The sequence below is a fragment of the Geotrypetes seraphini genome, chromosome 4 (genome assembly GCF_902459505.1).
Source record: "Geotrypetes seraphini chromosome 4, aGeoSer1.1, whole genome shotgun sequence".
Classification (NCBI taxonomy): domain Eukaryota; kingdom Metazoa; phylum Chordata; class Amphibia; order Gymnophiona; family Dermophiidae; genus Geotrypetes; species Geotrypetes seraphini.
In genome coordinates this window covers 14,281,280-14,301,395 of record NC_047087.1, presented here as the reverse complement: position 1 = coordinate 14,301,395, position 20,116 = coordinate 14,281,280, and the positions used below count along the sequence as shown (strand labels likewise).

At 47.5% G+C, this 20,116-nt stretch overlaps 1 protein-coding gene across 4 annotated transcripts in view; it reads right to left on the bottom strand.

Moving 5' to 3' along the window:
* Positions 1-20,116, bottom strand: part of GSE1 (Gse1 coiled-coil protein) — a 750,299-nt gene that overhangs the window by 386,877 nt on the left and 343,306 nt on the right. For all 4 annotated transcript variants that reach the window (XM_033940699.1, XM_033940700.1, XM_033940701.1 and 1 more), the window contains exon 2: positions 9,157-9,340. In XM_033940699.1, the coding sequence (XP_033796590.1) occupies positions 9,157-9,340 (184 nt within the window). The remainder of the gene's footprint in view (positions 1-9,156; positions 9,341-20,116) is intronic.

Below are 20,116 nucleotides of genomic sequence, written 5' to 3'. Positions count from 1 at the left end.
GAGCCCCCCATGCATAGGGGGAAGCATCCGTGGTTATGACCATGGAATGAGGAGGCGGATGGAAGAGAAGTCCCCTGGAGAGATTTGAGGAGTTCAACCACCATTGAAGAGATTGCTGAAGAGACGATGTCACAGAGATGGGATGAGAAAGAAGATTCGTGGTCTGTGACCATTGGTTGGCAAGGGTCCATTGAGGTATCCTGAGGTGGAGTCGTGCCAGAGGAGTCACATGGACTGTTGAGGCCATGTGGCCTAGAAGGACCATCATCTGGCGAGCAGGGATGGATGGATGAAGGAGCACCTGCCGGCAAAGGTGAAGTAGCGTCCGGTGCCGGTCGGCAGGAAGGAACGCCCTCATCTGATTGGTATCGAGAACTGCTCCGATGAACTGCAGGCGCTGCGTAGGAAGCAGATGTGACTTGGGATAATTGATCTCGAACCCCAAGAGATGGAGGAAAGAGATGGTTTGATGAGTGGCTTGCAGCACAAGCGGAGATGTAGGTGCTTTCACCAACCAATCGTCCAAGTATGGGAACACTTGTAGGTTGTGGGACCTGAGAAAAGCCGCTACCACAATCAGGCACTTGGTGAACACCCTGGGTGATGATGCGAGACCAAAGGGCAGCACCTTGTACTGATAGTGGTGATTTTGTATCTGGAATCGGAGGTAGCGACGCGAAGCCTGATGGATTGGGATGTGAGTGTAGGCCTCCTTGAGGTCCAGGGAACATAGCCAGTCGTGTTGAGATAGAAGAGGGTAAAGCGTGGCCAGGGAGAGCATTCTGAACTTTTCTTTGACCAAACACTTGTTGAGGTTCCTGAGGTCTAAGATGGGACGAAGATCTCCCGTTTTCTTGGGTACCAGGAAGTAGCGGGAGTAAAATCCCTGACCCCTTTGGTCTGGAGGAACTTCTTCGATGGCATTGAGGAGGAGGAGGGATTGGACCTCCCTGAGGAGGAGTGGAGTTTGGGAGGAGTGAGAAGCAGACTCTACGGGAGGATGGTCTAGAGGGGGAGTCTGGAACCTTAGTGAGTATCCGTGACGGATGATGTTGAGAACCCACAGGTCTGATGTGATGGCCTCCCAGCGTTGGAGAAAAATGGAGAGGCGGCCTCCGATCGGTTGAGGAAGAGGCAACGATGGTTGGAGACTGGCTATGCCCTGGAGAAAGGAGTCAAAAGGGCTGAGGAGGTTTTGTCTGAGGCTGAGGCTTGGTCGCCTGGTGAGACTGAGAACGAGCCTGAGTGTGTTGTTGTTGTTGACGAGGTCGGCGGGATTGCTGGTGAGGAGGATTCAGCGGCCTGGCAGAGAATCGACGTTGATAAGAGGACTGAGGCCTGTATGGTCGTGCCGGTGGAGTTTTCTTTTTGGGCTTAATGAGGGTGTCCCATCTGGTCTCATGAGCCGAAAGTTTTTGTGTTGTGGTATCAAGAGACTCCCCAAAAAGTTCATCACCAAGACAGGGCGCGTTGGCGAGACGGTCCTGGTGGTTTACATCAAGGTCAGACACCCTCAGCCAGGCTAGGCGTCGCATGGCCACAGCCAGTGCGGAGGCTCGTGAAGTAAGCTCGAAGGAGTCGTAAATCGAGCGCACCATAAACTTTCTGAGCTGAAGGAGGTTGGAAATCTGCTGTTGGAAGAGTGGGACCTTACGCTCAGGTATATATTTTTCTAGAGCAGAAAGTTGTTGGACCAGGTGTTTCATATAAAATGAAAAATGAAAGGTGTAATTGTTGGCTCTGTTAGCCAGCATGGCATTCTGGTACAGGCGCTTTCCAAATTTGTCCATTGTCTTTCCCTCTCTGCCAGGAGGGGTGGAGGCATAAACGCTGGAGCCTTGAGATTTTTTGAGAGTGGACTCTACAAGGAGGCTCTCATGGGGCAATTGGGGTTTGTCAAATCCCGGAATAGGGATGACCCGGTATAAGCTGTCCAGTTTTTTAGGGGCACCTGGAACAGTAAGTGGAGTCTCCAAATTTTTATAAAATGTTTCCCGGAGGATATCATGTACAGGAAGTTTAAGAAACTCCTTGGGAGGTTGGTCGAAGTCCAAAGCTTCTAAAAAGGCCTGGGACTTCTTAGAGTCGGACTCAAGGGGGATGGAGAGAGCCGCGGACATCTCCCGAAGGAACTTCGTGATGGAGGATTGCTCGGGCTTAGAAGTGGTTTCAGCCATGGAGGGTTCCTCATCTGTAGAAGAGGCATCCTCCTCGGTACCGAGTGGGGATTGCTCCCATAGGTCTGGGTCCCTGATAGCCGGCTCAGTATGGCGGGTTTTAGAAAGGGACTTGCCAGATCGCATGGATACGGTGCCGGGGGATGAAGACCGGCGTCGATCTCTGTCCCTGGAGGAATGGTGCCGATCCCGATCCCGAGACGACCGGCGTCGATCTGGGGCCTGGGAAGGGTCCTCTGCCGAGCAAGTCTGAAGTGCAGGCTGAGCAGATAAGACCGGCATGGATGTGTTCAACGGTACCGAGGGGGTGGATACCGGTGGAGCGGTGCGAAGCTCGGGCTGGACCGGTACCGGAAGGAGCGGTGCCAGTAAGGTTGGAAGGAGCTGTTGGAGTTGCTTCTGTAGCTGTTCCTGAAGCTTGTCCTGGAGGATGGCCGAGATTCGGTCCTCCAATGGGGGCACCGGTACCGCTTTAGATTTCTTCGGTACCATAGGTGCTGCTCGACGCTCCGGCGATGAGGAGGCCGATGACGAGGCACTCACCGTGATCGGAGCGGAGCGTTTACGGGAGCGGCGGGACGTCGGAAGGACCGGGGTCACCGCTGTAGCTGGAGGTCGCTCAAGGGAAGTGGAAGGCTTCTTAGCCGGCTTACCTGGCGCTATCGACCCCGAAGGAGGATCAGGCGGTGTCGATGTAGTCGGTGCCGATTTAGGCGGTGCCGTCGACGTCGGGGCCTGATCCATGGTAGAACCGGTACCGAAAAGAATATTTTGCTGTATTTGCCGGTTCTTAAGAGTGCGTTTCTTGAGAGTAGCACAGCGGGTGCAGGTGTCAGCCCGATGCTCTGGACCCAAACACTGAAGGCACCAGTTGTGTGGGTCAGTTAAAGAGATCGGGCGTGCACACCGCTGGCACTTCTTGAAGCCCGGTTGAGGGGGCATGAAGGGAAACACGGCCTCCGCGAAATCAAACCCGGAGGCTTGGGTGATTACAACAGGCCCCGCCGGGGCCGGCTGCAAAAATAAAGAAAAAGACACGAAAAAGAATTTTTTTTTTTTTTTTTTAGAAGAATGAAGTCGAAAGACAAAAATAGAACCAAAAATGGATCAAAAATCGCGAGCGGGAAGGCAAATTGAGAGTTTTCAACGGCTGTTGAAAAGCACATGCGTCTTCTTCGCTCCGCGGAAACGAAGAAACTGGAGACCACGCACTCCTCCGTCGGGCGGGAAGGCACCCGCGCATGCGCGGTGCGGCCAACTAGAACTTTCTAGTTAAAAAGGTCCGTACCGGGGCTCCGTCGGTGACGTCACCCATACGTTAAGAATATGCTGCCTGCTTGTCCTGGGATAATAACCTTTCCAGCGAAGGAGTCAATCGCTCTATAATTGTGACATGAGTCATCGAGAGTTGCTGCTTTGCACCAATAAAACTTCTTTTGTTGTGAGCAATTAAAGAGCGCATTGACTCCTCATCTCCTCCACTGTTTTGTGCTGTTCTGCTGGTGGGGGGAGGATTTATTCTTCGGTTTTTACCTCTTCTAAAATAACCTTTTCCCCATGAAAAAGATGACGGACACCTGGGTTTCCACTGAAGGTTGTAGGAGCCAAAAGCAGTGGCAGACACAAAGGACCCCTAGTGGTGGGAAGAGGGAGAGGGAACCCCACAGACTAAGATCCATGACAGCACAGCAGACAGGTACAAATTAGAGCATGGCATGAACACAAAGCCTGCTCCCATCCCACACAAGCTCATTTTGTGCTGATGCAGGGATGGGGATAAATTTTGTCCCCCTGTCATGATCTTCTGTATTTGTGACCCATAAGAACTGCCATACTGGGACAGATCGAAGGTCCATCAAACCCAGTATCCTGTTTCCAACAGTGGCCAACCCAGGTCCCAAGTACCTAACTAGATCCCAAGTAGTAAAACAGATTTTATGCTGCTTATCCTAGGAATAAGCAGTGGATTTCCCCAAGCCATCTCAATAATGACCTATGGACTTCTCTTTTAGGAATTTATCCAAACCTTTTTTAAATCCTGCTAAGCTAACTGATTTCACCACATTCTCTGGCAACGAATTCCAATCTAACAACACATAGAAACATGATGGCAGATAAAGGCCAAATGGCCCATCCAGTCTGCCCATCCGCAGTAACTACACTGTGCGAAGAAATATTTTCTATGGATTGTTTGAAGTCTACTACTTACTAGCTTCATCACATGTCCCCTAGTCCTAGTATTTTTGGAAAGAGTGAACAAGCGATTCACATTCTACCCTTTCCACTCCACTCAGTATTTTATAGAGCTCTATCATATCGCCCCGAGCCGTCTCTTCTCCAAGCTGAAGAGCCCTAGCCGCTTCAGCCTTTTCTCTTAGGGAAGTCGTCCCATCCCTTTTATCGCCCTTCTCTGTACCTTTTTCTAATTCCGCTAATATGTGACATTCTGGCTAAGCACCTGAGACATGCAGCCAGTGTGCGCTGGTAATGTGATGTGTCAGACTTTCCCAGCACACACCTGAATTGCTATATTTCAGCAGAGCCAGGGAAGTGTCAGGTGTCCCAAGGAGTCATTAATCAATGCCAAGATTTCCCTGCAAGCAGAATCAGTCAGGGGCTGGTAACTGCAGAAGGGCTGGGAGCACAGCTGTTTTCAGAACAACACTCCCCCCCCCTCAGCTCACATCGCCACTCACCCATCCCCTGAGGTATTCCCCTGGGGCTCTGAGTTTTCTCATCTTAATTGTGGTGAGGATGAGACCTCTTTTCAGAGTTCCAGGCTGTGACGAGGGGAGCGAATGCCTGGCCTCCAAGGTCTGTGCAGACTGGGATTTCGACATTCCTGCATGATAAGCCCTACGTTCAAAAATTTTATTTTCACATTTCTGTAGCACCAAACTCAAGAAAGGACTCGGAATTTATGTTGTTCTCAGTGGGTTTCAATAAACATACAAAATACGAACACAAATACAACATAAAGCATAGAAAAATAGATTCTGAGCTAACAATTAACCAACGATTCATTAGAAGATGCATCAGAATGCCAGTCATCCTGGTTCATTAAATGCATCCCGAAAAAAAGATGCTTAAAGATACTTCCTGCCGATTCCATGTTCTAGCAAGATTTGCAACCCAGAGGGAAGAGTTTGCAAGGGCACAAAGTTTTTATTGACCGACAGAACCTTATCAGCACCGACGATGACAGTGTGGCTTGTAAATAAGGAGCATATGCAACAGTGGTTCAGTGATCTTTCCACCTAAGAGCTTACAATTTGTTAGCCAATTCATTTGCACTTCAATCTTGGGGTGGCAATATTGATAAGATTTCTTTTTTTAATCTCATTTTATTAAAAACTAAAGAAATTTGAGCAGCTGCGTTCTTCCCTAGTGAGTGCACTGCACACCCCCCCTTCCACACCTGGTACAGCTCACTCCATCTTCTTCTCTCCCCCCCTCTCCCCCTCATCTCTCTCTCCCCCACCCAGGCGCAACCCCCCCCCCCTCTCTCTCTCTCTTCTCCTTCTACCTGCCCTCCCCAACTCTCAAGCTCAATCACTTTCCTCCTCTGCCCACCCACCTGGCCCTGATATATTTTTCCCAAGCTCAAGTCAGAATCTGAGATGTTTGTTACTCCTGCTAGGAACCCCCCTCCCCCTCGGAGTAAGTAGCTTTTCAAAATCCTGTGAGTGATCAAGTCTTCGCTTTTTGCTTTCTTAGTTAGGGGTAGTGCTAACCCAATTTGCCAATTCAAATCGATTCGTTTTCTTTAAAAAAATTGGGCTCGCTGATTCAGTGGCTAACCCTCCTCCCCTCATACCTTCGGACCTCCTAAAGCTCTGGCAGCAAAAAGCTTGTCTTAAGCGCTGCCTCTTGCTGGCCAGCCACTGCTGCTCCTGTTTTAGGAGGCCCGAAGTCAGAGCTCACAGGAGGGGGGAGGGGGAGTTTGGTCAGGAAGTACTGCATAGAGGCCTAGGAGCCTGCGCTGTGGGTGCTCGAGCGCCCTCAATATTCTGAGGACCTCTTGTGACACGTTACCCTCGGCCCCATGGCTTTAGGCCGGCATGTTTTCCACTTCTCTCCACCATCATCCGGCTTTCCACTGGCCTCCCGGTCTCACTTTAAAACTAATTACCTACAGAGGATTGCCGGTGCTGTAGCGATTTTAGCAGGCTGCCGTTGGTCTCCACTGCCACGGTCCATCTCAGAGAAAACAGGACATTACATCTGAGGAGGGGTGGGACCGCAGCAGAGGGAACATGCGGCGGAGGCCAACGGCAGCCTACTAGAATCGCTAAAGTACCAGTGATCCTCTTCAGGCCGTAATTAGATTTTAAAGTGAGACCGGGAGGCCAGGGGGCCGACGGTGGAGAGAAGGGGGGAACATGCCAGCCTTTGGGGGGCCCCCTAAAGCCGTAGGGCGGAGGGCAACATCATGAGAGGGCGCCAAAATATTGGGGGTATTCGGGCAACCACAGCGCTCGCGCCTATGCCTCTATGCAGCACTTCCTGACCAAACCCCCCCCCCTCCTGTGAGCTCTATGCAGCTCATTTGATGCGGTACATTGGCAGTCCGATATAAGGTACACCAGCAGTGCGGAGCGTTAATTACATCTGAGACTCCTGAAGCAGGCCAGGAGGCCCGAAACACAGCCATGTCAAGTCGCATTGATAGTGTCTGGCTATAAGATTATTCTGCACCTGCGGGCATCTCCACTCTGTTCGTGTGCTCAAAAAATGGGCACGAAAACAATATTAAGTTTAACTTTTTAAGTTTTATTAGGATTTTATATACCGCCTATCAAGGTTATCTAAGCAGTTTTACAATCAGGTACTCAAGCATTTTCCCTCTCTGTCCTGGTGGGCTCACAATCTATCTAACGTACCTGGGGCTATGGAGGATTAAGTGACTTGCCCAGGGTCACAAGGAGCAGGGCGGGGTTTGAACCCACAACCCCAGGATGCTGAGCGCCAAGTGTTGTTCTACAAAGGGTGTATGCACTTTACAGAGTCTATGTCTAACTTTAGGTGTCAAACTTTCTCCTACAAACGCTGGCAGCCACTTATTCGGTATTCTAAAAGCACGCGCGTAACTTTTCAGAACGCTCCTAACAAGCCCGTGCCCCTCCTGTTGGCCACGCCCTCATTTGGTTTACACGATATGGGAAGTTAGGTGCCCTGCCTTACAGAATAGCATGCAGCCCGATGCGCACGCAGATTTTAATGCCTGCCAATTAAAATCAAGAATTGTTATTCCCACTCTCAGCTGTTGGACTGGCCATGGATTCTTGGGGAGGGGAGGGGAGGGGGGGATAGGAGGGGAACTGATTATATTGTTGAAAATGTTATTTCCTGAATGGTACTACTGTTTGTATTTGCTTCTTACTGCTGGAATAATAAAAATCATTTAAACATAAAATCAAGAATTGGCTGTTAGCACTCAATTACTCGATGGCTTACAATTTGTTAGCCAATTAATTTGCACATCATTCTTGGGCTGGCACACAAATTTGGGTGGCAATTTCTGGGCACCATCTGGGGTTTTTACGATATCCTTCACCAATATGCGCGAGAGTGAATTGCATGCCTGCCATCTCCATCATATGCAAATTTCTCTCATTCATATTCATTAGGGATATCCTGAAAACCCAACTGGCCGGCTGAGAACCTCCGATTTAAAAGGACAGCGAACCATGAGCCTCCGACTCACAGGCGACAGTTCACCTGGGATCACTGAAAGAGAACACATCTGCCGCTTCCCGGCTCAGGGTTCAAAAAGCTGCTGCCCTCAATCGACTTACAACAGACATGCCTATGAGTTGCCAATTAGCTTCATATTTTCAGAACAGGCCGATCCAGTCCTGGTTTTCTCACCACTGCCTGCATGGAATTGTAGTACTGATGGAATTCTGATCTATTTCCTGAAAAGAAAATTACAAGTCCATTTATTACCTGTCAATCTCTGATCGCATGTTTGAGGCAAGTTACAATTGCAATCCAAAAGTGCACACACATACATGGAGGCAGTGGGGGAAACCCAGAGCTAGCTGCCAAATCTTCAGACATGGACAGGTCTAGGACCACACCAAGGCAGGGAGGCTTTCGTCACAAGAACAGAGACAACTGTACATCCTGCTCGATGAAGAGATTCGAAAAGCACACACAACAATTTGAATTTCTGCCTCAGGACTACTTAAACATACTCCCTGGGTTATATCCAGGGCTGGGTCGCAAGATTGCTGGGGGGGAGGGGGGGATGCAAGGAACTGCGCGGCTCCTGTTTTCAGATACTTGAATCGACACATCTCTCACCGACATTTTTATATACATTAAACACAGATGGAAGCCGAACTTATGAGCTGCCACAAGACACCTGTCACTGGGCACGAAGCCGACACCCTACAGCAACTGAAACCACTGGATTTAATGAAACACTCCTCTGAAATCTTAACTCCTAATCAGTAGCGTAGTAAGGGTGAGAGGCCTTTTCTCCGCCCTCATCCGCTCTTTCCCTGGCATGAGCATCAAGCCCAACCTACTGCTTGCAACAGGGTCGGCTCTTCCTCTGATGTCACTTCCTAAGCGTGGCTCCAGGAAGTGATGTCAGAGGAAGAGCCGTTGCTGCTCGTGCCCAGAATGTTAAAGAGATACAGGGCCACGTGAGCCCCTTCTCCCTATATCTCTTTAACATGGGGGGGCAGGGAAGGGGGGGGGGTCACTTGGTAGTGGGGAGGGCAGAGAGGAGGATGAGTGCCAGCGCCCCCACCAAGATGGTACATGGGGCAGACCGCCCTCCCCTTCCTCCTCCCCTTTATATAACTGTTTCAGCTTTTACTGGCAGAGCTAACTAATATTCCCGATGAACCGATTCATTTACACCTTGCAAATACAGAACTAACTTTCTGCTCAAAGTGGTAAGAAACACATCGATGTGCACCTAGGAGCCCCGCTGAAAGCTAAACTGGGTTCAGACCACACTTACTTGTATCGCCTTGAGCTCCACGGTCTACATCAAAACTGACCGTCTGACCGTGGGCTGCGCCGGCTTCTGATGCAGGCTCTCGATGCCCCTTTGGACTCTGTACGCTTGCCGCCAGTCGAGGGTCAGAGCCCACGGCAGTCAGCTTCAGGCTCGGAACGGAGGCTTCGAGGGATGAGGCGACAACCTACAGGAAAGGGAAAAAGGCGTTCAGAGAGGGCTTCGGTATACGGTCTGCTCTTCTGCACACAAGACGCTTTTTCTGCTCTTCCCTTTACAGGGGTAACAACTATCATTAACAAAAGAACAGCTTTCTACATCCCCCAATGATGGTAATCCCGAGCAGGGCATCTGCACGCTGGCCGTGCTGAGGCTCTGCACTTGTGGGTACGGTGACGGGACTAAAGCGCGCGGGGACAAAGGCGCTAAGACAAATGCATGCAGGACATCAGCACGCCAGATTAAAAAAATAACTTTAAAGTGCTCCGAGGGGGATGTGGGGGAGAACCCCCCACTTTACTTAGAAGTGTTGCCACTGCCATTGGGGGGGGGGGGGGGGAAATTACACTTTCCTCTCTAATAGAGGGTCCCCCCCAAAAAAACCCAATGGCAGCGCCAACACTTCTTAGTAAAATCGGGGGGTTCCCCCCCCACACCCTTGCAGCGCTTTAAAGTTACCTTTTAATCTGGCGCGCTGAAGTCCTGCGTGCATTTGTCTTAGCGGCTTTGTCCTCGCGCTTTTGTCTATCAACCGTTGCTACAGGCGAGGAACATCTGGATGCATGATCGTATTGTACCTGAGAGAAAGAGAGTTCCAGGCTGAGGGATTGCAAGATAACCGCAGCCCCGAGCACTCTTAGCATGCTCCGCCCCCTGCCGTGACGAGGGTGGCATTAGTCAACAGCCCAGTCTTATCTGAGGTAACTAGTGAGCGTCCTAATGGTAACTACTAGCCTCCAGCTCTGGTCCCTGAGACCCAAACGCACAACACACTGGACAGATCATTTTCAATGTCTGAGTTGCTCAAAGGGAAAATATGCCAGCTTGGGTTTTTTGTTTTTCTAACATCTTCCAGAAATCCCTTTGCAGGGTCTAGTATTTTTATTGGCAGGTACTGACTTTCCGTGGGCGCGCTCTGGTCACTTCAAGCTAATATGCACAGATTACCAAATAGCTATTTTAACCACTTTTATAACAGGAAACCTGGGCAGGAAAGACACATTGGCACCTACGTGTGTGGGTTTTTTCTTTTTTTATCAAACAGCCTCCCCAAAAGCTCTTGTGTGAGGCGATACCTGCTCCAAGACAGAATTAACTCGGTGCTTGGAGTGAAGGAGCAACCTAGCGGCTAGTGTAAGTGAGCTCAGAACCTGGAAAACTGGGTTCAATTCCCAGGGCAGCTCCTTGTGACTCCAATAACCCAGGTACAAAAACTTATGATTGTGCGCCCCCTAGGGACAAAGAAAGTACCTGCATATAATAAATGCAAACTACACTTTGCTTGTACCATAGAAAGGTGGTATATATTCACCCTTACATACAGAAACACAGAACCCAATGACTGAAAAAAAACTAGTCTGCCCGTCCATACCAACTGTTCAGCTCTACAATCCCTTCCCCTTCCTTAGGAGATCCTCCGTGCTTATCCCACTCTTTCTTGAATGGAGATAAAGTTTTCATCTCCACTACCCTTCTGTAAAGAATGAGTTCCTTATTTATATTCCCAAGAGTGGGGAGTGTGTGGTGCGGTGGTTAGAGCTACAGCCCCAGCATCCTAGGTTGTGGGTTCAAATCCCACACTGCTCCTTGTGACCCTGGGCAAGTCACTTAATCCCCCAGTGCCCCATGTACATTATATAGAATGTGATAAGGAAAATTGCTTGAGTACCTGAATAATTTTTTAATAGAATTGTAGGATATGAGGAATATAAATAAAGTTATCCATAGCATAAGAAACTCTAGTCCTTGAGATGAAGATTCTCTAATATTTGCGGTAAAATCTGACGGGCCGCTTTCACGGTTGTAAATGTAACAATTTCAGATCTTTTTTCCCCAAAAAACTACTATAATTTATGTGAATGGTGTATTTTTATTATTATTTTATCATGAGCCACAGCCAGAAACACATGCCCGAGATGTGCTTTGCACAGTACCAGCACCCCTGGACCAGCCAGTAATTTTTGATCGTCAAAAGCCAGAGCCACACCTGGGGAATCCATGGTGCTCACATTGCTCCTTTAAATATCGATGAGCCCATTTTATGACCTTGGCTTCTCCCAGGCTGAGGAGGTAAAAGCCACATGGCCAGGGAGAAGCCAAGGATGAGGGTCAGGCAATAGGAGATTTGCCATATAAGCCATGGACCTAAGAGAAGAAAATGCAGACCAACAAGCCTTGTTGGAGGTACTGAACCCCACCAGTTTCATATGCGTGTTCACCGAACCCTTCTTTATTCTCTTAGTTTTGCCGGAGCTAGACTAGAATTACTCAACTTGGCATTGCAAATCATGCAATTAGGACGCTGACTCCCATCACGTTCCGTTGTACATGTGAATCCATATTGTACATATTCGTCCGACCACTTTCGTATTTTGCTCGACATAGTTAGTAAAGGATTAAAATATTAAGATAGGTATCACACGACGTACCATCACAACAGTTACAATTCGACTACTGTGCGCATCAAATCCCCTGCAGCACAGATAGGCCAAGCGATGTTGCGTGATCACCTGCAGCCAATTATGGACAAGCGGGGCGTATCATCACGAATCATAAGCGCTTCGGTCACGTTCAATCATCTATCAGTTAAATCACAAATTTTGATCAGGAATTGATTGATGTATATAAGGCGTTAGTTACAGATTGATAGATCAAGAAACCGAGTACACGATCAGTCTTGATCAAAATCACTGAATAACTGATAGATGATTGAACGTGACCGAAGTGCTATATGAGTCGGAGGTGTGTTTTGACCTCCGCCGAACCCGCGAGACTGACTCACCGAACCCCTGGGGTTCGGTCGAACCCAGGTTAAGAACCACTGCCATAGAGCGTTATTTGAACTAAGCTTTAATGTAATTTGACCCCCGAAGAAGCCGTCCAGAAGGCGAAACGGGTCCCGTAGGGCTATAAGCCATAAGAAGCTACGTTCATTCAGCAGAAGCACCAGGCTTCTAGCTTCATAGTTGCAATATATATTAAGCACTTTATTAGTTCTTTGCTCAAAGCATTAAGCACTTTAAATTTTATTTCAACTCTAAGCTCGATGAAAGATACCATATTCCTGCTTTTACTGATTCAAACCTTTGATTGATCATTGCAGGCATCTGAGAGCTTTAGCGTATATAGATTGGGATATTTTGACAACACTTATTAGCATAAGTCCTGTCGATATGTTTGTCTTATAGTGTCTTGATTGTCCTATACTTGTAACAGAACCAAAAGAAGGGAGGTCCAACCTCGTCTGCAGTAAACAAACCAGCCAGGAACAAACAAACCAAAACTGCAGATATGTACAACGATGTAGGCAAATTTTATTGTGACAAGCAAACTATATATTAAAACCTTTTTACCAAACGGGGGACCCAACACGGTCCGTGTTTCGGACAACCTTCATCAGGGGTCCATGGTAGATAAAGGAAAAGACATATGTCACAACAAATATTGAAAAAGATAATATAAAACCAAACAGATGATGTGTCATGCCGAGAATCTCTGCAAATAGTAAAAATTGCTAGCGACACATCATCTGTTTGGTTTTATATTATCTTTTTCAATATTTGTTGTGACATATGTCTTTTCCTTTATCTACCATGGATCCCTGATGAAGGTTGTCCGAAACACGGACCGTGTTGGGTCCCCCGTTTGGTAAAAAGGTTTTAATATATAGTTTGCTTGACACAATAAAATTTGCCTACATCGTTGTACATATCTGCAGTTTTGGTTTGTTTGTCCTATACTTGTATCCATTTACAAGATGCATTTGTGTCATTGAAATGAAAAATATCAAGAAAAGTGTGTAATAACTTGTAAGTTTCATGGCTCCGCATCATATTTATTTATTCATTCAATTTTCTATACTGTTCTCCCAGGGATGGTCAGAACAGTTTACATGAATTTATTCAGGTCCTCAAGCATTTTTCCCAGTCTGTCCCCGCGGGCTCACAATCTATCTAATGTACCTGGGGCAATGGGGGGATTGAGTGACTCGCCCAGGGTCACAAGGAGCAGCGTGGGTTTGATCCCACAATTTCAGGGTGCTGAGGCTGCAGCTTTAGCCACTGGGCCGCAGATCGAAGAGTATTGGCTGGGGATGGTAAGGGGGATGCTCTTAATATGTTGGGGATGGCAAAGAACCGACTGGGGACGGGTGAGGATAGGGGCCAGATTATGTCCCCAGGCACACCTTTAGTGAAAACTTTCAAAGAATTCACGACCTCTGAAAAACCAACAGGACCAGGCTCATGCGATATCCTTCTCCGTCTGCAAGTTTGATATAACAGCCCACGTTGCTCGGATGAGGAGACTGAAGTCTTCCACCCTCCGTCATCCTTCCTGCCGGACCCCCAGAATCGATTAGTGAAAAATGATTCACATAACAGTGCATCAATTGATCAGATGCTAGAATGAGTAGGTTAAGATGTTTTCTGATCACAGTAACTTCTGCTGAAAACTGGATTTGCATTTTGATGAAATCACGCATAGTAATTTGACTAAACCTTTGCTATTGTATTTTATTGAAACTAAATATTTCATTACTCCGTTTTTCTCTATGGTTTAGCTCATATAACTTCCTCTGAAATTAAATGTGATCAGCACACGAACAAAAAAAACAAAAAAAAAAAAAATCAAAGGCTAAATCAGAATTACTCTAAAAAGTACTCTAAATTAGTCTTGGAAGTAAGTGTAGGGTCTGGTGACGGGATAAATGCGCGCCAGACGCCAGTGCGCCAACAATCCAGCGCCGACAATTTGGTGGAAGACAGAAGCGCGTGGGGGAAAAATAATTTTTAAAGAGCTCCGACTGGGGGTTTGGGGTGGCAACCCCCCCCCCACTTTATTGGTTAGTGTTTGCGCTGCCGTTGCGAGGGGGGGTGAACCCCCCACATTATAGAGAAAATGGAACTTTTCCTGAAAAAAATCAGAAACAGTTCCGTTTTCGCTATAATGGAGGTTTCCAACCCCCCGAACCCCCCTCCAACAGCAGCGCGAACACTAACCAATAAAGTGGGGGGGTTGCCACCCCCAAACCCCCCGTCGGAGCTCTTTAAAAATTATTTTTTCCCCCCGCGCGCTTCTGTCTTGCGCTGAATTGTCGGCGCTGGATTGTCAGCGCGCCGACGTCTTGCGCGCCACTGACTATGAACCGTCAGATACACAGAGAAGAACTGAGAAACAGGTTTGCCTTTTTATAGAAAATATACTCCATTCTACAACCTTCAACTCCTAACTCCCACATCCATCCTATCATTATCTCTGCAAGAAACTCCCTGACCCCTGTATGTCTGTCCAAATTGTAAGCTCTTCTGAGCAGGGACTATCTATTGCATGTTAAATGTACGCCTTTGAGTGCTATAGAAATGATAAATAGTAATAGTAGTACTGTAGACTCTCAATTAACCGGCACCCACGGGGATTGATAGATGCCGGATAAATGTAGTTTCTGGTTGCTTGAGAGTTACTATTAAAAATAAGCCTAACTAATACTATACCCCATACCATAAACTGTTCCAGACAAACTACCGGACATGTGGTAGGCAAAGCCTGAGCGTGCCAAGTTTACACTTAAATTTCCACCAGAATTTGATTTGATTTTTATTTAAAATACAGTGGTACCTTGGATTACGAGCATAATCCGTTCCAGGAGCATGCTCGTAATCCAAAATGCTCGTTTATCAAAGCGAGTTTCCCCATAGGAAATAATGGAAACTCGCTTTGATACGTTCCCCCCCCCCCCACCCCCGATAACCGGCATCGCTCCCCCCCCCCCCCCGCTCGCAAAGGCCCCCTCGCTCCAACCGGCACCCCCCCACCGCGCAAACTGGCCCTATCAGTACAACTTAAATTTACCCACCTCCCCGTCTAGCACCAGCACCGGCACCGGCACACAGGCACAGCTCGTGTGCCTAGAAGATCTTCCGGTTTCCGGCTTCGGTTCCATAGACAAAGCGCGCCTTTGTCCCGGCGCGCTTTTGACCCGACACCTCCGGCTTCTGCCTGCCTTGAGCATGCATCTGCGCATGCTTAAGGACTTCTATTCTCCCTCTCGCCGAGAATCTCGGTGCTGGTGCTAGACGAGGAGGTGGGTAAATTTAAGTTGTACTGGCGGGGGGGGGAGCCGGTTCGTGCGGTGGGGGGGGGTACCGGTTGGAGCGAGGGGGGCCTTTGTGAGCGGGGGAAGCAATGCCGGTTATCGGGTGGGGGGTGCTCGCAGTTTGCGAGTCAAAAGTTTGCTGAGTGTTTTGCTCGTCTTGCAAAACACTCGCAAACAGGGTTACTCGCAAACTGAGGTTTGACTGTATTACACTATTTCTTTGATTTTTTTTTTTCTGGTTGCTTGAGTTCCGGTTAACAGAGAGAGTCGACTGTAGTCGTAGATACCCTCAGAGGTGTCCAAATTGCAAAGAGTTCAGTTTGATCATCTCTGTGGAAAACCAAATGAACTATCCAGGTGCTTCTTCTTGACAAATGTTCAGAGCAGATTTTGTTTGCTTTCCCCATTCTAGGAAAAAGCCAACAATTGGGCTTCGGTCGAATAGCTTGGAGAGAAACGAGCTGGCAAAATCACACAGTCTGTGCTAGGTGGGTTATTTTGTTTAGGGATTAGCTTTTTCCTCCCCATGGGCTGAGCAGGGATTTCTCTGCATCACAAATTGGAAACTGTGGGGGATTTACACCACAATTTGGGGGGTGGGGGAAGGGGGGAGAAGATACACACACACAGAGAAGGAATTACAGTCCAAACAAACCATGTGTAGTGATAAGACGGATCTGGTTTGGGGAACAAGCGATATGAAGAATAAATCGCGTCTGGAGAAACATTCACACAAGCGGGACTGATGCATAGGGGCTCATTACACAGACTTTTCCGGTGATGCCTCTGTATCGATCATATTATATCGGTGGCCTCAAGGCAGGAAACCACATATTTTCTCACAAACCACTTTCATTCTGTCTCGTCATTGCTCCCTAAGCACTCACTGCCTTCTCTTCACCTAATGATATCATTATTACTTAATAAAAAAGGAAAAACGATATCAAACAATCTTTAAAAAAAAATATATATATATATATATATACTAGTCTTTAAGCCCGTTAGATTAACGGGTGCTAGAACATATGTGTGTGTGTCTGTCTTTTTTTCTCTCTCTCTCCTTAGCCGCTTTCTTTCTTTCTGCCTTTCTTTTTCCTTGGCTGTCCATCACCACCCCTTGCCTGCTCCCCCTGTCCATTTTCCCTTCCTTTTACCTCCACTGTGTCCACCACCACCCCTTCACTGCTCTCCTTATGCAGCAGCAGCCCTTCTCCCTTTGTTTTACCTCCCCCCTGTCCAGCAGCACCTCTTTCCTTCTCCCTCTGTCCAACATTAGTCCTCCGTTCCTTTTTCTTCACCTCCCCTGTCCATCAGCATCTCTTTCCTTCTCCCCCTGTCCAGCAGTAGGCATCCCTTCCTTTTTTATCCTCCCTCCTCCTTCTTATCCCTATGATACTCTTACCTTGCTCTGCCCCTGATCAAAGGTTCCCGACAGCTGCCCAGTTGCACCCATTGGAAAAGTTCCCACTGCCGCATCCCGCACCCCTCCTGACGCGGCTCCCGCTGTTCTTTCTGTCTGTCTCTGTCCCTGGCCTCCTTTGCCTGTCTGTCTTTCTGTGTATCTCCCTGACTCTGTGTCTTTCTTCTTTCCTTTGTCTCCCTTCCTCCCTCTGTCTTTCTGTCCAAAGCAGCATTCCATCCCCCTCCATTTCCCTCCCCCCACAACAGTTCCCTGTGCACCTGCCCCTGTGTCTTTCTTATTTTCTTTGTGTTTCCCTTCCTCTCTCTGTCTGTCCAAAGCAGCATTCCATCCCCCTCCATTTCCCTCCCCCCACACCAATTCCCTGAGCACCTGCCCCTGTGTATTTCTTATTTTCTTTGTGTTTCCCTTCCTCTCTCTGTCTGTCTGTCCATCCAAAGCAGCATTCCCTTCCCCTCCATTTCCCTCCCCCCCCACCAGTTCCCTGTGCAGCAGCATTAGCGTTTCCTCTACCCCCCCCCTTTCCCTTCCCACGGGCCGGATTACAAAGGTGGTGATTCCAGCAGCGTGTTCATCAGTCTCCACACGCTGCTTCGGGCCCTTCTACTGCCCTGATTTACTCTGGCACGTCCCTGATGACATCATCAGAGACGCGGCAGAGCAAATCAGGGCAGTAGAAGGGCCCGAAGCAGCGTGTGGAGACTGATGAACACGCTGCTGGAATCGCCATTCGGGCCCGCGGGAAAAGAAGGGGGTGGGCGGCAAAGGAGAAATGGAGATCGGCGGCGGCGGCAGGAGAAACGGAGAACGTCGTCTGGCTGCGGTCCGGCTTGTGGAGGCGATAGGCTGGTGACGTATTAGCGCGCATGCGCACTCATTAGGCCACAGACCTACAGCGCACGGAACACGCAAATAGGAATGCGCATGCGCGAGTTAGCCTTTTATTATATAGGATATACCCCCCACTAGGCAGAGGAGATGGCTTCCGCTGGGCATCAGGTTTGTCTCTCCAGGTCATCCCTGAGTTCTTCACATGAAGGCTGTGGTTGCTATGCGAAGACACCCTGGACACACTTGTGTAAGTGAGCGCCTCCTTGTGGTGACACACTATTCTAGACCCCCCCCAGCTGGGATTCCTAATTGCTTTATAAAATACCCTGTTGCACCAAACATTTACATCACAGACCCCATTAGGTTCGTTAGCCGCTACCTCTCTAAATTAACCCTTTATTTGTCCTTGTTGCTCAGAAGCAACGTGTGTCTTCTATGGCATCTCCGAACGCCTGTGGCTTGGCACTCTTGCTCTCGTTCAACATCAAGTTACATAAAGCAGCCGTTTTCACCATCTGCTAATTAAAGGCTTAAGGTTCAAGGCGGGTTACAAAAGCGTATATCGAAACAAAATACCAGAAATTACAATAACGAAAAGAAACAAATACGTCTTAACATTTTTCTGAAGCAATAATAACCGTTAGAAAACTGAATGTCTAAAGCAGGGGTGTCAAAGTCCCTCCGCGAGGGCCGCAATCCAGTCGGGTTTTCAGGATTTCCCCAATGAATATACATGAGATCTATGTGCATGCACTGCTTTCATTGTATGCTAATAGATCTCATGCATATTCATTGGGGGAAATCCTGAAAACCCGACTGGATTGCGGCCCTCGAGGAGGGACTTTGACGAAGATGCTTTAAACCAGTGGTTCCCAACCCTGTCCTGGAGGACCACCAGCCAGTCGGGTTTTGGGGATAGCCCTAATGAATATGCATGGAGCAGATTTGCACGCCTGTCGCCTCCATTATATGCAAATCTCTTTCATGCATATTCATTAGGGTTATCCCCAAAACCCGACTGGCTGGTGGTCCTCCAGGACAGGGTTGGGAACCACTGCCGTAACCTCACATTTCTAACTGACAGGAATTCAAGAACTACCCAAATATCACAGGCTGTAGATATCGCACCTTCTTTGATAGAACATTCAAATTCCAAGCAGGTAGACTGCAAACTTGGACAGGCTACTTCACTGATGCCGCCAGAGAATCATATAGTATCTTTAGGAAAGAACTAAAAACCACCTTGTTTAAGACATTTATAACCTAACCAGACTTCTCCCCTAAAATCGGAGCCTCCTCCCGTCCCAAGGAGTCCGTCTACCCTCTTCTGCCAAAATTTCTATCTTAAATTGTTACCAGTTTTTCCCACTGGTGCCCGTCCTTCGTTCAAATGTACCAAGTTAACAACTTACTTCTCATCAACATCTTATGTTATCTTTTTCACCTTCGCAGTCTTGTAACTCAAAGCGCAATCTCCTTTCTCTTCTCCTACTTATGCTCTGAATATCGTCGACTGTATAATGCTACTCATTGTGAAACCGTGTAATACACAGACCCTGTAACTCTCCTGTTACTATCACTAGATGTTCAATGCTATATTCTGTAATTCGCTGTCTGTACAGTTTCTCTTCATTGTAAACCGCCTAGAAGTCGCAAGATTGTTGGCAGTATATAAGAATAAAGTTATTAAAGTTATTATTATTATATAAAGTTATTATTATTATATAAAGTTATTATTATTATTTGTTTACTTTGTCTCATATCTAAGGAAGAACCTAATAAATTTATCAGGACAACCCCCCCCCCCCCCCCAAATCTTTAAACGCTGGCCATTGAGAGTCTTAAAAATTAAACAAAACACTTAAAAAATTATTTGCGCCCATACTGGAAGCCAGTGCAAATCAAAGAAAAGCGGCGTAGCGTGGTCATTCGTCAAGTTTCCGAATTTATTCGTCGCTTGATATACCATTTATCAAGGAGTACCGAAACGGTTTACAATAATGAAAAATGCTTAAAAAGTTCACAAAAACGAATAAAAGAATTCTAAATAAAATTATAAATAATAATAATAATAATAATAACTTTATTCTTATATACCGCCAACAATCTTGCGACTTCTAGGCGGTTTACAATGAAGATAAATTGCACAGACATCGAATTACAGAGTGTAGTGGCGAATATCTGATAGTAGCAACAATAAAACAACAATAAAAATAATAACAACAGTTTATAGATTGCAGGACCGTGAAGTTCCATGCGGTTCACTATGAATTAGAAAAATTCCATAAATTGTGAGGAACATTCATAGTTAGAGATTAGAGGTTAACAGTTTACAAGATCTAAATAAAGGGGATTACGTGTCAAATAATACTGACTGAAACAGAGGGGAAGAGGGGGGG